Source organism: Spodoptera frugiperda, chromosome 5 (assembly GCF_023101765.2).
Source record: "Spodoptera frugiperda isolate SF20-4 chromosome 5, AGI-APGP_CSIRO_Sfru_2.0, whole genome shotgun sequence".
In the NCBI taxonomy this organism is placed as follows: Eukaryota; Metazoa; Arthropoda; class Insecta; order Lepidoptera; family Noctuidae; genus Spodoptera; species Spodoptera frugiperda.
Window position 1 is genome coordinate 7863687 of NC_064216.1, and position 20485 is coordinate 7884171.

Here is a 20485-nt window from a genome sequence, read left to right on the forward strand (position 1 = left end):
GACGACTCCACGGCCGCCCTGTGCTACACGCTCGTTAACTCGCAACTGATAATTGTACGTACGTGAGTATGTGGGGCTCGTTATGGACCAAATATTATTTAAGCAGATAGGTTTTCCATTTTAAAAAGTAATTTTAAATTTGGTTTAATGTATTTTATTGACATTTTTTTATTTTTTTTATCATAAACAAAGTCATCTTTACTAAGACTTAGCTCTTAACATAAGTTCTCAACTCTTAAGTTACTCAATGTTAGACTTTCAAGGCTTTGATAAATGAGTGTGTGTGTGTGTATGGTCGCAACCGACGGTTCTTCTAGGCTAGATCTCTTACGGAATCTACAGATATTGACTGGTTCATCTAAGAACTAACTTCGGCTAACTTAGTTTTATAAAATAATATTTTACTAGCAAAAAGTTGTGGGTTGATATAATCCGGGTCTAAGTTAGACTCCTCAAATAAAAGTTGATAAAATCTATTTCTAATATTAATCTTTAAAGAGGATTATAACTTTTTTGAATACCTACTTATACGAATAAACAATAGTTTGTAGGTTTTATCTCGGGTTCCACTTGTTTATAAAATAAATACTCAGATTTTGTTTTATGATTTCGGATTAGATTGTTAAATAGCCATTGCTGCCATCTAGTTAGGTAATCCTTAACTAATATTATATGAAAAACATGTCAAATTGTTTGTCAGTTACACTAACAGAAATTGAATCAGTTATACAGGCTTTTCCCGCCGTACTTAAAGTCATTTAATGGTTGCTTAACCCAGTCCTAAACAAAAAACTCGATATTAATAACTAGTTTAAGTATTCTTCAAATTTCTCTGAGTACGGCAGTTAGACTAGTTTATATGTTATACTTAATAGCAAGAATAATTAGCTATGCCTGATTACTAATCGCCTAAATGGTCCGCTGATAGCGGCCATGAATTCTGTAGCCCTTTAGGAATTAGTGGCGTGAATTAATTATTGAAATATATGCAAGCGTGATACTGACAGTTCCATTTGACTGACAGCTTGTTTCACCTACATATTATAATACGGCGTTTCCATATAGTCCATTGAAATGTTACAATTTGAGGGCCGAATTATGCATTTCTTAGAGGACGTAATTTTATTTTTTGATCATGTAGGGGGGGTCAATAGAAGCTTAACTTGAAGTTTGTGGGGTCGCCACCCTTGTCCCTCGGCCGCCATCTTGGAAAAAGGGATGGAAACACTTTTTTTGCTATATCTCGGAAACTATGCATCGTAATAAAAATTTTAAAATCATAATTTGTAGAAAATTATTTTGCCTACAAATATGTTTAATAACTTTTTGCCCTAAATTAACAATTAAAGAAGTTATAAGTAAAAAAGTGAAATTTTGTTAATAAAATTTTCTCTTTTGCTCTATAACTTTTTTACATTTTATAAATAAATGGCTTCAGACCAATCTTGTAGAATATTTTTCGAGAAAAAAATTTCCCTACAACTGTTTTCAATTTCATTAATTAGAAACTCAGTTACAGCGCTCCGAAGTTAACCGGGTTCGTCAAATTAGTCCAGTCAAATAAGCTTAAATTAGGTAAGAATCTCGGAATGCGAGATGACCAGCTGTAATTTTGTAAATACCGTGCGTTCTCCGCCCTCTAAATCGACAACGGTTCACCGTGTAAAAAAAAATTTAGACAAAAGTTGTAGAAAATTTTATATTCTACAATATTGATGATAAGTATGAATAGCAAAAACCCATAGGAAATGAGATATTTCCAAAAAACCGCAAAAGAACGATTTTTGGGACCTTTGACCTTAAATTTTAAGAGTTGCTTACACCCTACCATATATACCATGGTTTTGAGACAAGTTTTAGGGTGTCAATATACAAGTATTTACAAAATTACGGCTGGTCATCTCGCATTCCGAGATTCTTACCTAATTTAAGCTTATTTGACTTGACTAATTTGACGAACCCGGTTAACTTCGGAGCGCTGTAACTGAGTTTCTAATAAATGAAATTGAAAACAGTTGTAGGGAAAATTTTTTCTCGAAAAATATTCTACAAGATTGGTCTGAAGCCATTTATTTATAAAATGTAAAAAAAAGTTATAGAGCAAAAGAGAAAATTTTATTAACAAAATTTCACTTTTTTACTTATAACTTCTTTAATTGTTAATTTAGGGCAAAAAGTTATTAAACATATTTGTAGGCAAAATAATTTTCTACAAATTATGATTTTAAAATTTTTATTACGATGCATAGTTTCCGAGATATAGCAAAAAAAGTGTTTCCATCCCTTTTTCCAAGATGGCGGCCGAGGGACAAGGGTGGCGACCCCACAAACTTCAAGTTAAGCTTCTATTGACCCCCCTACATGATCAAAAAATAAAATTGCGTCCTCTAAAAAATGTAAAGCTCATGTAACATTTCAATGGACTAATAATTTATACGTAATAATAAACAGCTTCGATTGACGTGATGTGACGTCAAAGTTGTTTGTTAACTGTAAACAGTTTAAAATTATTGACTTTTGAGCGAAAATATTGTGTACTTGTTTTGTTTCGGATTTAAAATATGTATATTATTTTCCTATGTTTAAAAAAAAGTCACTTAGCGAGAAATTATATGGCATGTTAGGTCTGCACAGATCCTTAATAGTTCTTCAAAACTAAAGTCTTTCCCATTAATGTTAAAGAATTTAAACAAATAATCGATTAATCATCAATAATAAATTGAACGTCAATATCGGAGGAGGCTGTATCAAATAATTCCTTTGTACATTCATCGGGTGGGGTTGGCGGCATTGTTCGCGGGCTCCGACTTGTTGTTTGCGCGACCTTTGAATTTGGAACACGGAACGTTTTGAATTTTGCACGACGTTGCCGCCCTCGCTGCATGTACGTTGTACTGACATCGTCTTCGAAGGGAGGAACGTGTCAATAACCGAATTGTCAAGCCGATAAATAAATTCTTGTTTGTCTTATCTGTAATTTTGTTTTCCAGCACATTTTTATGATATTTTGAATAAAGTGTACGCAAATTAGTACCTAATTGGCAGAAACAAAGTTAAATTTAAGTCAAAACTATGGTCCGTTTTCCTTAAATCTTAAAAGTTGATGGTGTAGTGTACAAATATTATCAAAAGAAAACAGTCACTACATCAGAAATAGTCTTAAAGATCATTGAACAAACCAGGTTTATCTCAATGTTAAAAATAATATAAATGTAGGTATCCCTTCAAACAGTCTCGCAATGTTGACAGCTCAAATGTATTCTAATTAATTATTAAAATGTGAGCGTGCGTGCTATTAGCCAATCCGCTCCGTAATTATAATGTTTTATTCACTGGTGTTTCTAAGAAGGCGTGAAGAATGTTGTTTATTTCTAAGGTATAAATATTATTTCTATTTTTGGTTAAGTTACAAATTGCCGTACCTATTATCAATAGAAGTACCGACTTATTGGTACCTATTATCTATACGTATACGAATATGTGTGCCTATACATGTTATATTAGACAGTTATCTATCTTTTTGTTAAATTGTAGCAATCCATCTGCATACAATTTTGTGTGAAATATGTAGGTAGGATCTAAAACCTATCCACCAATCATCAATAGTTTTACATGGCAGACATAAAAACAACCCTGACTTGTAAATGACATGTTCGTTTGATAATGTGGATTATCTTTATATAATACTAGCTCATGCCCGCGGCTTCACTAGCTGGATTATAGACTTTGTGACTAATAAAAATAGCCTAAGTTACTCCTTAGCACATCAACTTTCAATAAAAGTCCTAAAAAATCGGTCCATCCAGAGATTAGCCAGAACAAACAGACAGACAGAAATTGTAAAAAATATTATTACGTATGTATATGTATTTAGTAAAAATCGGTTATTTAAATATTACAAATAGACACTCTAATTTTATTTATTAGTTTAGATTAAACTATTATTTATTATATGTATCGAATTCGCTCAATTCATCTCCAATGTTGAACCAGCGATAATGTTTTACTGATAAAAAAATTGTACTAATAATTCACTAGATATACCGAAATATCATCCTAGCTCCTCTGATTACCTTACCAAAAACACAGAAAAACCAAAGTATTTGTAAACGGAAACCTGGCAACCCCAGTGCGGGTGTATTTTAATAAATGACGCCACATCACCCCGTCACATTCCTCGCGATTCTTATTTAACTGCTTGATTGTACTCCGTTGTTTATTGTCACCAATATTGCAGTGGGGCGCCTTTTATTTTGCTGTTTAAAGTGTTTTTATAGCTTTTAATGTTTGTTTAGCGTTTTAGGAAACCATGTTAGTTGGTAAGGATAGTGGACAGTGTTAAAATTACACGCTATTCATGAAACAAAATTGTAAAATTTCTTTTCATCGTCTTACTGCCGTACTCATGGTCATTTAATGATTACTTAACCACTAGGTTAAGTAAACAATCGCTAAGGACTACCTAAGCGATTGTTTTAGGAACCAAATCGTTACTAAATAATAGTTTAAGTAATCATTAAATGTCTTTGATTACGGCAGTTAGACTACAAATAAGAACATTGTTCTACGATATATCTCTTGTGAAAACATTGTATAGGAGAGCTTAGAATACAATATTTTAAAGAAGTTAATTAATCATGGAAATAAGTACGAACCGTACCTTACAAGTAGTAATATTTACACCTACTTAGAAGTAGTACCTATCAGTAAGTAGGTATCTACACCTACAGAAGAAGCTGTCTTTTTCACTCGAGTAATTCTAATTCGAAGAAACCTAAATCAGTTTCACATAAATTCAGGACACGTCAGAAAACGCGTGCCGACTTTAAAATCAGGAAGTCCGTCACCGTCTTACAGCTTGGGCTTTCCGTTCATTTGAATATCTGAGCCTTGAGGGTTCGGACACCGTCGGATATTACATTTGCTAACCCATTTGTACCCGTCGCTGGTCGTACGACGATCATTATCCATGTCCGACCGTCCTCCTGGGACCACCCTCAGGAATTTGTGTCCCCGCTGTCCTATTGATTCCCTTCACATTCGCTCCTCTTTAAAATTGGGCTGATAATAGATGTTATTGGAACTCGGAGGGCTTGACGCCTTTTATTACACGCACAGATGCTACGCCATTATTGAGATTTCTGAAAATAACGCTCCGGTTCATAGGCGCTTACTGTATCCACTGAAGGTAATTTTCAAATATATTATGTTTTTGAGTATGTTTATGAGTAACCTTGTCTTAGCTGTGTTTACGACGTTTAATTTTAATAATACAAAGCTTCATAATGATTTTGGTTACATATAAAATTATAGAAACATATTTTACAAAAAACATTTTTAGAAGAATCTACTTACACATCTCATTCATCATAGCGATAACAAAGAAAATGGAAGTCGAATAAAATTCAAAATTCAAAATTCGAAAACCGAACGCAGGCGAACCAACTTAATCATGGTCCCAAAACAGTATTTTATAAAACAAAAACGTTTTCAAGTCCATCGGCGCGTAAGGTTTTTATTAAAAATATTGTCCGAATGCTAACGGGCGCAGTGAAACAGAAACGGCTGGTGTAATGTATCTTTGCCCCATTCGGGTTCCTTTGTGAAGGGCATGGGTAACGAGCATTATCCACTTGTAGGGAACCCCTACACGATCCTACATGCTTTATTATTTACGAGCTTTACCCTTTATGTATGTTTTTACGCTAAGATTTTATTGCGAAGCTATTCATGAGCCAAATCCGGCGCGGAACCAAAACTGGGAGTGAACTTTGATTGTTTATCTTGCGTGTAATACTTTCATTAGGTTAATGTGGAAACTCTTTGGTATTGATAACGTTAGAAGATTATTTGTTACTTCTATAATTTCTTCATTGATGAACATTGATACCTATACCTTTACCCCATATAACTTATTTATTTCTCAAGAACGCATTCTGCATGACCTGCAACTATGTTTTGTACAAGAAGATCTTCTTATTACACTTAGGGTTCTTTTCCACCAGAAATGTGCCAGGTTACGTTGCTGTGGATGCGTTTGGCTTCCACCAGTCAGGTTCATCGGTATACATAGGTTAGCACTGGTGGAAACTTTTTTATGTGAAAAGATGCGTGCTGTGGATGGGTGCGCGTACGCGCCGATACATCGCATACTAGAGCTTCGCATCTTCCTCGCACAGCTACATCATTAGTATCAGTGGAAACGGTCACATAGTTTCACAGCTTAGCTATTACATCTTCGTAGCAGCTACATAGCATATCTCTGGGAGAAAAGCACCCTTAATCAGTTATTTTTGTTAAAACTCACTTAGTTTACCATTAATTATAATGACAGTCATCCCTTAGCTTGTTCATCACTGTCATTAGATCCATCTATAGCACTTTTACGAGTTTGAATCAAAGTGAATTTGTTAAAAGATAGTAAAAGGCGTGTTGTTGACTCACCCCTAACCCGAATTAAGTTTAACATCCCAATCGACATATCGTGTTTCGCGAACGTATAACAGACTATTTGTACGCCTAGGGGACGTAGGGGCCAACGCTCTAAGTATTATTGTCAGCTATCAACCAGCCGAACTGTGAATGGGTTTGAAATTAGAACTCTGATGGTAGGCTGTTGATGTACAGGTGGATTATTTTTTGTTTAATCGTGTGATTTAAGAATTGATATAGTTATTTTTTTGTCGAGTTTGATTTTGATATGACTAAGTAGTTCTAAGATACCTACAATTATTTTATTCAGTACCTATAAGACCTAAGATTAAGACATGTTAAACCGAAGGACCCTTCTTGTTTATGTGTCTGTAAGACAAAGCGCCGTATTGCAATTAAACCTAATCCTTGTTAGGTGGCAAAAGGATATAGGAGGAAGGATATAGTACTAGGTATAAAAGTGGATACATTTTTATTTATCGCATTTTTATCTTTAACTCCAAAAGTAAACAGATAACAATATAAGAAGCAACCCATTTTAAATTTCCTCCGTAATATAATATCGTGGAGTCAATATTAGCAAAGTACAAAGTCGTATGTTACAAAAATACTAATATTTTATTCTATACGCTTCATTTGCGACCCTACCCCGCTTGTCCCTGATTGTGCGTGCTTTCGCCACGCGGAAGTCACTTTGATGCTTCACACACCATTGTCAATAAGTAACCTGCACAAAGTTCAAAGGTTTCGCCTCGGATTCACTCTAGCAGTTCGTGATGTCATGTCACTTTGAGTGTATTACAAATTGACAATAACTATGCTTTTTATAACTTTATAAACTCTTGGATATAAATGTGCTATGTCAAAAAGATTGCAGTGCATTTTCGCTACATTGGGAGAATTATCGGAGTGGCAGTTTTATTAGCCAGGTTGTTAGAAGTGCAACTTTCGAGTATTAAGTACTCTTTTAATCGTATAGGACAAAAACCGTGTCCAGTATTTCTGTTTTCTGTGGAAAGACAGAGGAAAAGTAGCACATATTTGAATGTATTTTTACTGGAAACGCACACAAAGTCTATGATAATAAGCAACTGACTTATGGTCGTAGTTTTTCAAAGAGATCGGCAACTATCCTTTCCGCAATACTTTTGGCAGTCATCTATTAACATGAACGTTTTTCTTCACAGATACAACTTGCCATCATGTCATCACAGTTCTCCTCAAGACATCTGCGTTACAAGTTGGCTCATACTTCAGTCTCCGATCAGCCTGTATCTGTCGAAGTCATGTGACGGTTGTGACCTTGACAAAAACTTTAATGACGTAATGTTTAAGTGTGTATAAGTGGACTAAGCATTGGGACGATGCATTTATCGAGTGAAGTGAGTTCGACGACGAACGGACTGGGCCATGAGGCACCATCGTCGAGTTATGGAAGCGCGCTGCCGAGTCAGCCGCTGACGGCAGAGTTACTGGCTGAAAGGACCTTGGAAGGTCTCTTAGCTGATCATCCTGGAGAGTTGGTGAAGACCGGTTGTCCTCATGTGGTAAGAGTTTCTTGAGAACCATTTTGTAGTAGACTGGGCGTATCATTACATTTATTGAAATATGAAATTGGGAGCTTGAGAAGTAATTCAGAGGTGGAGTCACTTCGATATCCTTTCAAAAAGTCAACCTACAGACAATGATTTCTGCATGTATTTTTAATTAGCGTATCACAAAATAAATATAATATTATATTGCCTTGTTCTAGGTGTGCACAGTCTTACCTCCACATTGGCGATCAAACAAAACCTTGCCGGTAGCATTCAAGGTGGTAGCGTTAGGAGAAGTAGGGGACGGCACCCTGGTCACCGTCAGAGCTGGTAACGACGAGAACTGTTCTGCAGAGCTAAGGAACTGTACAGCGGTGATGAAGAACCAGGTTGCCAAGTTCAATGACCTCAGATTTGTTGGAAGAAGTGGGAGAGGTGAGTTATTGATATTACTTTCTTATTTGCTAATATTTATGTTTAAGGTAGCATGCGTCGCTGGTTAAATAACACATATTTACTTGTAATTATTTATTAAGAGATAATCGTTAGTAATTTAGTTGTAGTCAATATTTTGTATAAGGATGGGATTGTATGAAGAACACTGTCTAATAGAAGTAATAGAAAAACAGGACTAGTGCCGACACCGGTGAATAGGAAGGTGTAGGACAAATGATAGGATTACAAACATGTATGTATGTATTTGTGTTTATTGTATCTCACTGTTACCATATCAGATTTGTAAGTTCAATCAATCTCGTCTTCAAATCAACACATCGTTACCTAATACCGAATAACTTCCGCAAATTCCGCCGCGTTATTAATTTAAGAGGTTATCGGAGCTCTGAACATACCCACCTAACCTGTTTAAAGATTTATGGCATAGATTTTCGTAGTAAGGGCCTTAACAGATCAATTACCCCCATTGACTTAATATTCCAACAAAGCGAAGACCTGTTGAAATATTCACAAGGCAAGGCGCCCCGAGCTTTGTTTTTGAGTGCTCACCCACGGGAGAGGGGGATTTTTTATGAGTAGATGTCTGCATTATCGTAAACATTCATATATGTTCACAATTTTATAGCTTCATAGCTAGAAACGTGAATTTTTTTATTCATATTTTTTATATTTTAGTTTCGTCTCTGTTGAATTAGAATTCTAATAAAAATGCTCCCTGTCCAACTTGATGTCGTAGTAAGTTGATTAAAATTGATCTTGAAACTAGTTTATGAATGTCACCAAAATGTGTTAACTTATTTTGCTTAGTCAATGTGGTAGCAGGTTTAGGCTTGCACCTCTTTATACTAGTGGGTCATTCAGCAAAAAAAGCTAATTAACACTTATTTCATTAAAATTATAATCAAGAAACCAATAAACGGTTTAGCTGCTTCATTGTTGTGTGTATTGAATTTTGTATCCTATAATGGAGGTGTCGTTTTTCTATTAAGAAGAAAGCTCTACTTAAAAAATAAAGATTAAAAAAAAAACAAGGGTATCAAAAGATTACTTCAGTCACAAACATTAAGATTTATGTAGTTCAAAAACAAATATCTTCTCTCTTTTTCTAACTTCTAAGAAATACAACGTAGTATTATAAGTTGAAAGTATAGAACAAGTACATGGTATAGTGGGTGCTAAAGTAATTGCGCGGTCAACCGCCTTTGCGTAGTCGCGACGTCGACACTTGTGGTGATTCTGTGAGCGATAGTGGCCGATTAGGTGTGCCTACTGGGAAACTCTGGGGTTTAACTTAAGTTGTAAGAAAACCTACTCAACTAAAAGGTCTTGGCCTCAAACAGGTTGGATAAAATAATTATTAATTAATTTATTAAAGCTTGCCAACTAAGATACATTACAGACAATCTTAAATATATAGGAAACAACAGTTAGTGTATGATCTTAAATTAAAGGTCAACATAAATATTATAATTATAATTACTTTTTCGGACGCGCTGATCGGGTCAATGACATATTACTTTGAGAGAAATATTGAAATCTTAGGATTATAAATTTATCGGTGCATGGATAAAAACAATATTAATGTCCTTCTATCTATATTTATACAGGACTAGAAATTATTAGTACGGTTGTTTAATCCTTTCTACTATAATTACTGATATGATAATAATAAGTTAGGTAGGTATGTTTAGAATCCAGTAGCAAATATAATATTTCGATTTTATGATTAGTACCTACATGAACTATCTCAAAGAATGTCAATTTTAAACCCAGTTTCTCAAGATTGCATTCTTCTAAAGATTTCGTCATTCCTAGAGAATAGAGCGGGCGAATTTTTACTGTTATAGTTAAACCTAGTATAAGTAATAAAGTTAAAGCTAGCTTTTCTTGAATTAATGGAGGTTTTAAACCATAAAATACTTGGTACTCAACTTTTACTTATTATTTTCTATCCGCCGTACTCAGAGTTATTTAATGGTTACTTAACCCAGTCCTTAGCAATTGATTTCGATACAAAATCGTTACTAAGGAATAGTTTAAGTAATCATTAATTGTCTCTGAGTACGGTAGTATTACATTAATGTTTTGCGAAGTAATGAACCTAAATAGTTGTCCCTCAGTGTATCAAGTTCTGCGGATAAGTAATTTGTACCTAATCGTTTGCGCACTTATAGCACTTCTCATTTGCGGATCTCTTTACAGTTAAAACTGATACTCTTTTGTTTTACCTTACTTACAAGTGGAGCACGCAACAGAAGATGTTTTCTTTGAAACAGAAGATTTGATGTGAATTTAACTAAAGAAATTGGTTTGTAGTAAGATATTCTAAAGTTATAAAGATGTAAATATTTTTTAACATTGCCCCACACTTAGATTTTTTTTCCTGTGTCGTGGGTGCGTTTAAAAACATACAAGTTTACCTGCACATGACATCCGGACAATAATTTGTGAATCACACAAAGATTTGTTCAATGCGGGAATCGAATCCGCTACACGTTGCACGGTAGCAAATTGCCCAGCCACCGCGCCAACCGTGCAGTCAGTTAATTTAAAAGCTATTCATGAATTCGATTATTCCAACATTATGAAGTAAAACAAATATAGATAGGTATATGTTGTGCATGCGTAAGTATACAAGCGACATTGTAGCTACGTCTGACGAAATTTCGAAAATATTACACATACCTATCACTCGGTATCTTGTTACATTATTCAAATTCCACAGCCATCAACGTAACTGAAACTAGAATTAACGTAAACATAGGATCGATGTAAATGAACAACGGTGCGGAAACGAACTTTAACTTAGGGTAGCAAACAAGAGCATACGAACTGTAAACTTGTCGCGTCTCATATTCAAATAGTGCAGGGAACTAACGAGGTAGGGATGGGGTAGTGTTCGCAAGAAGCTGGGAAGAAAATATTACGGGATATGTCAACCGTGTTACAGTGTCGTGTCGATGACGGATACACAGCGTGTACGGGGTAAACTGTTTGTTTTGTATAACCATGTTAACAAAATGTTTAACGTTGTATACTTTTGATACACATTCTATATTTGTTGGTATGTATAGAATTTCGCTTGTTCATAATTTTTAAGCCAGTCTTGATCCTCTCAAGAGTGTAATATTGTCATTCGTAAATGTATTTTTAAGGCCAACTCCTAAGTTAATTGTACGAACGCCCATTTCCCCCGCGAAGTTGATAGACGCGTGAAACATTAAAGTGGATTTCAGTCCGTATTGTACAAATATAACCCTCATTAAAAATTCCTTAAACAAACAAAAGCTTTCGGCTAGCGTGTACACGAAAAAAACCAATATAGCCCAGAGCGGCGGGAAAGTGGAAAAGAAGTTAAGAGGTGTCTATTTGTCACGTTCCTTCCTGAATAACGCTCTGCTTTCCAATTAAGGGTAAGCGCTCTCTTTGTTTATCTTAAATTGCGAGAAAATCTCACTCAAATTATCGGGTAAAAAAGACAAAGGGGGATCGCTGCGGAACATAACTTTTGCTTCGTTCCGGGATAAAAAGTTGCGTATCTAACGCTGAGGGACGGGGCGCGGGGAATTTTTAATAAGCGAAAAATTTAATGAGGGCCCCCGACCACTTTTTTGCCACGGTTTGCCGTGTCAGCTAGCCCGGCGGACCGCCTTTATACTCCGTATTGGCCAAGAATTATTAATTACTTGTAAGATCTTTTCCTTTGTTTCCAAATTATGTTGAAGCTTGTGTAATATCCAATTACTTAATAAGGAACATGATGATGTTGGATGAAAGTAACTAAGGGCAGGTAATTTATTTATGTCACTTTGAGATTGATTAACAAACTAAGTTTCCTCAATAAAGATCATTCATTATTGTAATGTATAAACATAGAACGTCCATACAATTTCTACTGTTGGCTGATTTAAATTTAACCTTACCTTATTATACCCTCGAGTGGTGTAGTAAGAGGCCAATTTACCGCACCAGTAGTCAAGGAGCGCCATCTGCTAATCGATTGATTGACCCCACCTTACAGCTAGATACGATAAAAAATACGCCCCTAGTCTCATTTGTTCCCGATATACGCAGTCTCTATAATTGCCTTTTATATTGTACTTTAAGATTTTTGGCTAAGTCCTACTTATATGGGAAAAAACATAATTATGAGTACTGCGAAAGATTTATCAAAAAGCTGCTGATTGAAATTGTAAAAAGACAATACTTACCGAACCAATGTCTTACTTATCGTTTCCATATTTGATAAGAAAATTAAACATTATCATTCTGGAAATCACCACTAACAATTCACGTACCTTTGTCTGACAAAGAGGAGTAAACAAACAATACTAGCATCATCTTTGAGCTGGTAACCTCTTGTAACAAAGGTCTGTAGTTAACCAAACAGTGTCGGTAGAACACAATGGCCTCTCACGGCTGCAGACTTCACCCCATCCGCACCTCCAGGAAAATTATTTTTGTATAGAGAGCGAAAAATTTCTCGACCTCACCTTTCGTTATTAACCCGAGACCCTCCTTTGATGCACTGCCCCTTACAGCTAATGATTTCTATCCCACTCTGTTATTTTGAAAACCTGACACACTATGTTAAAGGATGATTGTGCATGTAAATTAGCGTTGAGGGTATGTTATTTGAATACTCAAGGTTTAATATTGTAAGTGGTTTTGTAAAGAGGTTGTTTATATTCCATTGATTAGCGTATGCGGATAAATCTAATCAGAGATCATATTTTAAGATAGTTGAAGAGTTTCTAAAGTGAAGATTTCTTTGGTATTTTTAAAAGTATGCAGACAAAATCACAATGTAATTTTTGACATGGAAAATAGCTATCGCTGCTTAAGATGAGCATTCATTTTAATTTTTATTAATTTAAAGGAGCATCATAGGGTGAGTGCAAAAAATTCATAAGCGAAATTGAGACGGTCGTGCAAGGGAGATGGAGATAGCGATCTCTTTAAACTAAAGTGGGACAGCACAAGTTTCTTTTCATTTGAGTCCGTCTTTTTGGAGTTGTTCTCTTTCCGTTTTTAATTATTGAACCACTCATTCCTAATTATTGTTATTAGCGTTGGGGAGAGTGGTGAAAATTGAGGGTCTCGTCTCGCAATATTGACCGCTCGCCTCGTTCGGCGGATGCTTCCTAGGGGACTGTTTTTAATTGTGCACGCTTTTGACTTTTCCTCTTGTTCTTTTGAGACGCCTCAATAAACTTGGATTTTACGGTGTCTCGCTTGTATTAGTTATTTTATTGGTTGGGGAAGAAGTTTTATATTGCTTCCGAGATATAATTCAATATACGTATACGACTCGCAGCTACTGGTTCCGCATTGTTTATATATTTATAGCTGTGTCAGCTGTCAGAGTATACTCGTACATACGCGTATACGACATGTGTACGTGAGTAGTCAATTCGCTAATGTCCCTAATGCGTATCGGTTGGCTTTAGGTATTTTATATCCAAATTGCCGCTGTAAGCCGAAAATCCCCCGTAAGCCATGAAACCGAGATCAAAGGAGCTCTCTGCCATTACCATTGTGGCTCATTTTTTATTTAGCTCGCGAACGGAGAACTCTTATCTTAATGCGCCTCCCGCCTACTTTATGACGTTATAAAGCTGATTTTTAATCCGACGTGAACGGGAAATTGCCGAATTTGAATTTCGGACCGAACTTGAATTTGGAATAATATTTTAACTGTTATCAATTTTGTAAACGTACTTCTAAGTTATTTATGAGTTCGTTAGGTATTTTCGTATGTATAAAAGTCTATGAAACTATTTAAAGACCCAGTTTTATTTTTGTAAAGGATACCACAGTACTTAAGTATGCCCATGAACTTAATTCACTTCATTGCGCTTAGTCCTTAAGCTACGACAGCAAAAAATGTTGTCCAGATTCGATAGATGGCGTTGAGCGTTCGAAAACTCCACTGAAAAACTTTTATCACTGAACCAAATAATACTACGTAATTAACATAAACTTTATTTTAGAAATAAATAAAGAGAAATGTTACATTTTTATAAAACTCGAGATGTTTTCGAATAAAATTGAAATTAAAATAGAATTTCAGCCCCTTGATATTTCGGTTCTAAACACGATATTTTTATGAACAATCAGTGGCTCCCCCTCGCGGGATCAATACACACAGTTTATGAAGTGTGTAGCACGTGCAAGTGCAATATGTTAGCACGCGGCGCCAGAGGGTGGGCAGAAAGGATTTTTATGAATAACTAAATGATTTATGGAGTTACAAAAGTTCTGTTATTTTGTTTTCTGAAGATTGTTTAGAGAATACCAGTCTATTGTAGGGGTGATGGGATTGGTTTCTAATGAATCGCTAAATGATGAAATTGAGTGAAAGTTTTCATAATTAGACGGATTTTTTGTTAAATTATAACTTCACTGAAATAACAGCGAAACCTGAAAAAAATACAAAAGAGTTATTTCACTAGACTGTAGATTCTTTAGTTGGTACAAGTAATAAGAAAACGTCTAGATAAATTACGTAATAACTCCCAGAAAAAAACCTAATTTCAATAACAGTAAGTACGTAATTATTTAGCCTTTGACATGGAATTGCCAATAATTTGGTATTCTATGAATACTAACCGGCGTAGGCTCGTCGAGAGCAGTACAAGATGCCGCGCGGCATGTCTCATGTAGATTCCTTGCCTCCATTCCATCCATATTACATAAGTAGTCGGAATGGGTAATTCGTATCTCCGTCCCGGAGACAATAAAACTTTTCTTTTCTGCGTATATTTGCGCAAAAACAATTTCTTGGTCTCTCTCTTAAGTTCTCGCCGAGTTTATGCGGGTTTTATGAAAATAAGCGGGTGGCCGCTCATTTCGGGTCGGGGGGTGCGGTGGGGCCGCGGGCCGCGGGGGAGGGTGTTTATGTCGTTTTCATGGCTCGGAGGACCACCGCCGCGGCTTTTGGCTTCAAGCCAGACGCTGGAAATACAAGTCTCTCTTTTGTTTTGCACGGAATGTTATCTCGGTACGTTTCTTTTATTCAGAATATAATTTGGGATCTAAATATGAAATCTTTCGTTGTTTGGCTTGTTCGCGGAAAATAGTGTTTGCTACACGTTGTTTGCGTCGCTCCTGCTTTACTGCAAACAGATAAAATCCAAAACTAGGTTTCTAACAAAGCAGTGTTCCGATTGTTTATGTTCGTAGAATCAGAACGTTGAATATTTTATCACATTTCAACAAAATTAATATATTCATACACTGTACCTACCCTACATAATGTATGTATATTATTCCTATAGTGGATAGTTTCTGTGTAGTGTATAATTGGTTCCAAAAAACGGCGCAGTCAATTTGCGTTAAATACAATTATTTAATTAGTACGTGTGATCATTCATTACGGCGAGAGGGTGTAGAATGTCAACCGATGAACTTTACCAGAATTACCATTTGGTATGTGTGTCGATACGTCCGTGATTGTTCAAACGCTTGGCGCCGTGTTTGTGGTCGCTCTGCGGTGGATGTGTTACGATGGCATTTCGACTACACTACTCCTCGCTTACCATCGTTATATAGCACGCTAATATTCGATTGTTAAGCATCCATTGCTTTCATTATACCCACGCTACACAGCAGAATGGTACATTTACGGCAATGGTTGTTGTTTAGAATATTGCATCGTTACGTGACGTCATTGTCGCGAGTTCCAACACTTATTAAGTGATAGGATGGCTGACGACCACATTTACACAGTGCTTATCATTTTGTACGTTGAGCGGTTGTGCAATAGAATGGCAATGGCTTGCGTCAGCATTTGTTCAATCAACCTTTAGAAACTATTTAATGAGTCGACTATGAAGTAAAGTTGATAGTGACGTCCACATTTTTACAACTATCTACATCTTTTATTTAAAACTTATCTAAAATATGTTTAATTAACAAATGACTGATAGAATGACGTTTATGGATTAATTAAAATAAATATGAAGTAACATAAAAAATCACCATAGGCATAAGTAATATGTATGACAAAAATCACTGCTTCTGCAGTGAACTTGGAAATAACACTCAAAGTTACTTTCATCGAAAATGGGTTTAGACAGTCAACAAAGCTGTTTTAATCAACAACTTACAGTACAAAAAACAACAGAAAAACGCTAAGGAAAACGTGGATATCTTAGTAAATTTGGTCGTAAAGTAATCCGTGTGTTCGTGACGGCATGCGGGCTACGATTGCGTCGGCGGAGCTCCACAAATCAACCGCTGCCGCCGCCGCGCCCGCCGACGGCAACCCAACGGGTTTGACGACTTCCCTGCAAATTCTTTATACATTCCAGGGTTGAAACTTGCTAGATGGTTTTCGAACGTGCCTTGGTTGGTCTATGTTTTGGTTGGTGGAAAAGGGGTTTGTTTAAAAAAAGGGAATAAAAGGAGAGGAGTAGATACAGTTCAAAAGATAATCGCATAGCTTTATTTTTATTGTTCAAACCTAGTTCATACTTTTGTGTTCAAAAATATTAAGAATCTGCGGTAATTATTTACATGGAATAATCGAAAATAATTTAATGTTTGTTGTTATTCCAAGAATATAATATTTTTGAAAACTGCTCCAACATTACTATATGTTATGTATACTATATAACGGTAAAAAGTACCTAATCATATAATTTTTCTCCCGCAGGTAAATCGTTCACGCTGACAATAATGCTGGCGACCTCGCCGCCTCAGGTGGCGACGTACCAGAAGGCGATCAAGGTGACGGTGGACGGTCCTCGCGAGCCGAGGTCCAAGACGAGGCACCATGGCTTCCACCCCTTCCACTTCGGGCCACGGTTTCCACCTGATCCCTTGATGGGGTCACTACCTTTTAAGTTATCAGGTAATCTATTTAAGGCTTTTATCTATGAACAGAAACTAAAACTGCTAATGTTGGTATGCCGTTTTTTGAACAGAAGAAAGTATAAGTATAGCCCATTATTTAATCTGTCTTTCAAAGGAACCAAAATAAGTACAGTACTTACTTACAATGAGTTCCGTAAAAATACACTCGAAACATAATATTAGTTAAGAAAATGTAAGGTCTAATAAATGTACCGAAAAAGTTATATATAGACTTGTATAATTCTGCCTTAAATTGAGGAAGCGTGTAGCGCCTCACTCTAAATATAGCCAGGGTGTTTATGACGTGTCTTCGAAGTTGAGTTCTGACCTGCCCCCGTCCCGGCGAGTAGCAGCGATGTTTCTATCCAAAAGATATTAAATTGTCAGCCGGGACCGTTGTCACTCGCCTGCGCCTCAAAAGGGGATTTAATTCGGTCGAGAAGTTTTGCGTGACAATTAATTATCAATTTGGGGGCCTCAGTTTGACACCTGCGAGCACAAGACTCGTGTTTTAATATTCAAGAAACATTAACAATTTTCAAGTTTCTTAAGTTTGTTAGTGACGTGCTGGGAGATTATTAAAACGGTTGATTTGAATAGTTAGTGTTACCTGTTTAGTTAGAATGTTTCATATTTTGTGTGCTTACAATTAATTTCTGTGGTTTTATGTTATTATTGTCTTGTTTAAGGATTTATGATTTTAGCTGCTTAACGATATAAGTACGCATTTCTTTCACGTAGTTTTAACCGCAAAATACCGAAATATTCTTAAATCATTGAAGTAAGACATAATTATTATACCTTAAAACAAAGGAATATGAAAAATAGCATATTCCATATGTTAAGATATATGGCAGGTGAATGAGACTTCCCCAATATTGTGACGAGACGGCTGCCTGGCAGGGCGCCGCCGCACAGTGGACCGAAACGGGCCGGTAGTGGACTTAGCAATGATAAAAAAAGTTTAAATATTTTTAATTTTTGAATATCGGGTTGCATTAATCTATTGATTATAAGAAACTATTTCTGAGGTGGTTTTTCTGATAACTTAGTATTTTCGGAGTAAATAACACTCAAACTTATTTTTGTATGGAGCAAAACAAAAAACAATCCAAATCTCGGAATTCTCAAATTTTCTCAAACAATTGACTTCACCCATGGATAAAACGTATTTTTGTCCTATTTTAGCGCCTATGCTCGGGTCACGATTTTTCCCGATTTGGCCGCAATTTCAATTTTTGTTCTTAATTCCACACCACCCTAGAGGTTAAGAACTAGGCGCGTTTTTAGGGTTCCGTAGCCAAATGGCAAAAAACGGAACCCTTATAAATTCGTCGTGTCTGTCTGTCTGTCTGTCTGTCTGTCCGTCTGTCCGTCCGTCCGTCCGTATGTCACAGCCATTTATTTCCAAAACTGTTGGGCCTACATAGTTGAAACTTTGTAAGATGGTGTATTTCGGTAACCGCTATTTGAATTTTTAATAAAAAATAATAAATTTAAAAATTAAAGGGGATCCATACATGGAAGTGATTCAAAAAAAATTTTTTTTTCAGTTTACATATCCGTGATGGTTGTCTATGGATAGGTCTTTAAAAAAGACATTAAGGTTCCTAAAACCACTTTTCGTCAAAATCAATCGTTTGAAAGTTAGACGCTTCCAAAGTGGAAAAATGTGTCCCCCCTCTAACTTTTAAAATAAGAGAGTGAGAAAACTGAAAAAAATATATGCTGTAGATTTCAATGGAAACTAACAAAGAAAATTGGTTTGAACGAGATCTCATTATTAGTTTTTAAGAAATAAAACATTTTCAAAAACCGCAAATATAACTTTGTCGCTCATACAAACACTATGTAAAACCAAGTTATTTTACAACTTTTATATTATGTCATCTACTTGCTGTTACGGAACCCTTCATGAGCGAGTCCGACTCGCACTTGGCCAGTTTTTTTTATAGTGGTGTCCCCTTTAGGTCTCATCCACCATGAATCAATAAAATAAATAAAAAGCATTATTAATAATCGTAAATATATATTCATAACCATAAATCTTAAACAAAATATACAAATACATTTAACATTATTCTATAAATTATAAAATCACAAATTATTACAAGTAAATCACACGTAATTGTTTTAATTTAATCACTGTCAAGACTATCTACGTTAACGAATGCAAAATTTTCCTTTGTTGAAATTAGTGGATCAGAGCTGCTCAAAATACATATCTTCATTTATAGATGTTCTATTGCATTTCCTGGAATGGTTTTGACGGTACCTACGAAAGTCTTTATTTCTAGATTCGGCCGCTTCTTCAGATAAGTGTCCAATTGGTATTAGACCAAAACTTTCAATGATAGCTGCACCATACATAAGAACTTTATGAACACTTGAAGGTATATAGTACCAGCTGTACAATTTAAATACAGTTGCATTATGGCTTGAGCATATTCGTGAAATTTGTCTGTGTCAAGCTGATAGCCCGACGAAATTGCTACTAAAATTATGGAAAACCGCCTAATTAGGTCCTCATTGATACCAGTTATTTCAGCAGTCACGTTCGGGCTTGCAAAAATCTTCTAGCGGTGTTTCCGTCATTGGTGGAGCCATGACCTTGTTTGACAACGTCAATCAAAAGTCCCATCCTATTTTTAAACGCGTCTTGTATATTTTTCTACCTGTTTTCCATAATGCACTTGTTGTCTCCCTTTACAGTCCATGAGCTTTTTGCCATCTTCTATTTAAATTAAAACAGTACTTTGCACAATTTGATTTCACGGTCTTTTTACGTTCATCACTTAATTCGTCTACAAGTTTGGACCTTATCTCATTGTACAAGCCATCACTATTTTTATACTACCACCATTGTCAATGTTTTTAAGGGTAACGAAGAGGTCAAGGTTTGTCACAAAATTTTGAAACATCTTCACAAACTCGGTTATCACAAATAATGAATAATGTGTAGGGGTAGTACGTCTTTTACGTTGGATAATAGAACACTGAAGTGGATTTGAATGCAACTGAATATCTTGTGCTATGTTGATGCACCAATCACGTTCCGACACGTCATAACTTGTGGTTGTGTACGTGCTCTCTTATCACTAAATTCTCGGAAATATGTGTAAAACAAACGACTGCGAATTATAAAACAAAAAAAAATTTTTTTTTCATTCAAAATACAAATGGCTATATCTCTCAAACTACTA

General features: G+C 35.7%; 1 protein-coding gene across 1 annotated transcript in view; it reads left to right on the plus strand.

Annotated features, from left to right (window-relative positions):
* The window catches only part of LOC118271959 (runt-related transcription factor 1), a 29552-nt gene that overhangs the window by 987 nt on the left and 8080 nt on the right, over positions 1–20485 (plus strand). Inside the window, exons 2-4 of the mRNA XM_050693678.1 lie at positions 7620–7979; positions 8186–8402; positions 17083–17280. Of these exons, the coding sequence (XP_050549635.1) occupies positions 7797–7979; positions 8186–8402; positions 17083–17280 (598 nt within the window). The 5' untranslated portion in view covers positions 7620–7796. The remainder of the gene's footprint in view (positions 1–7619; positions 7980–8185; positions 8403–17082; positions 17281–20485) is intronic.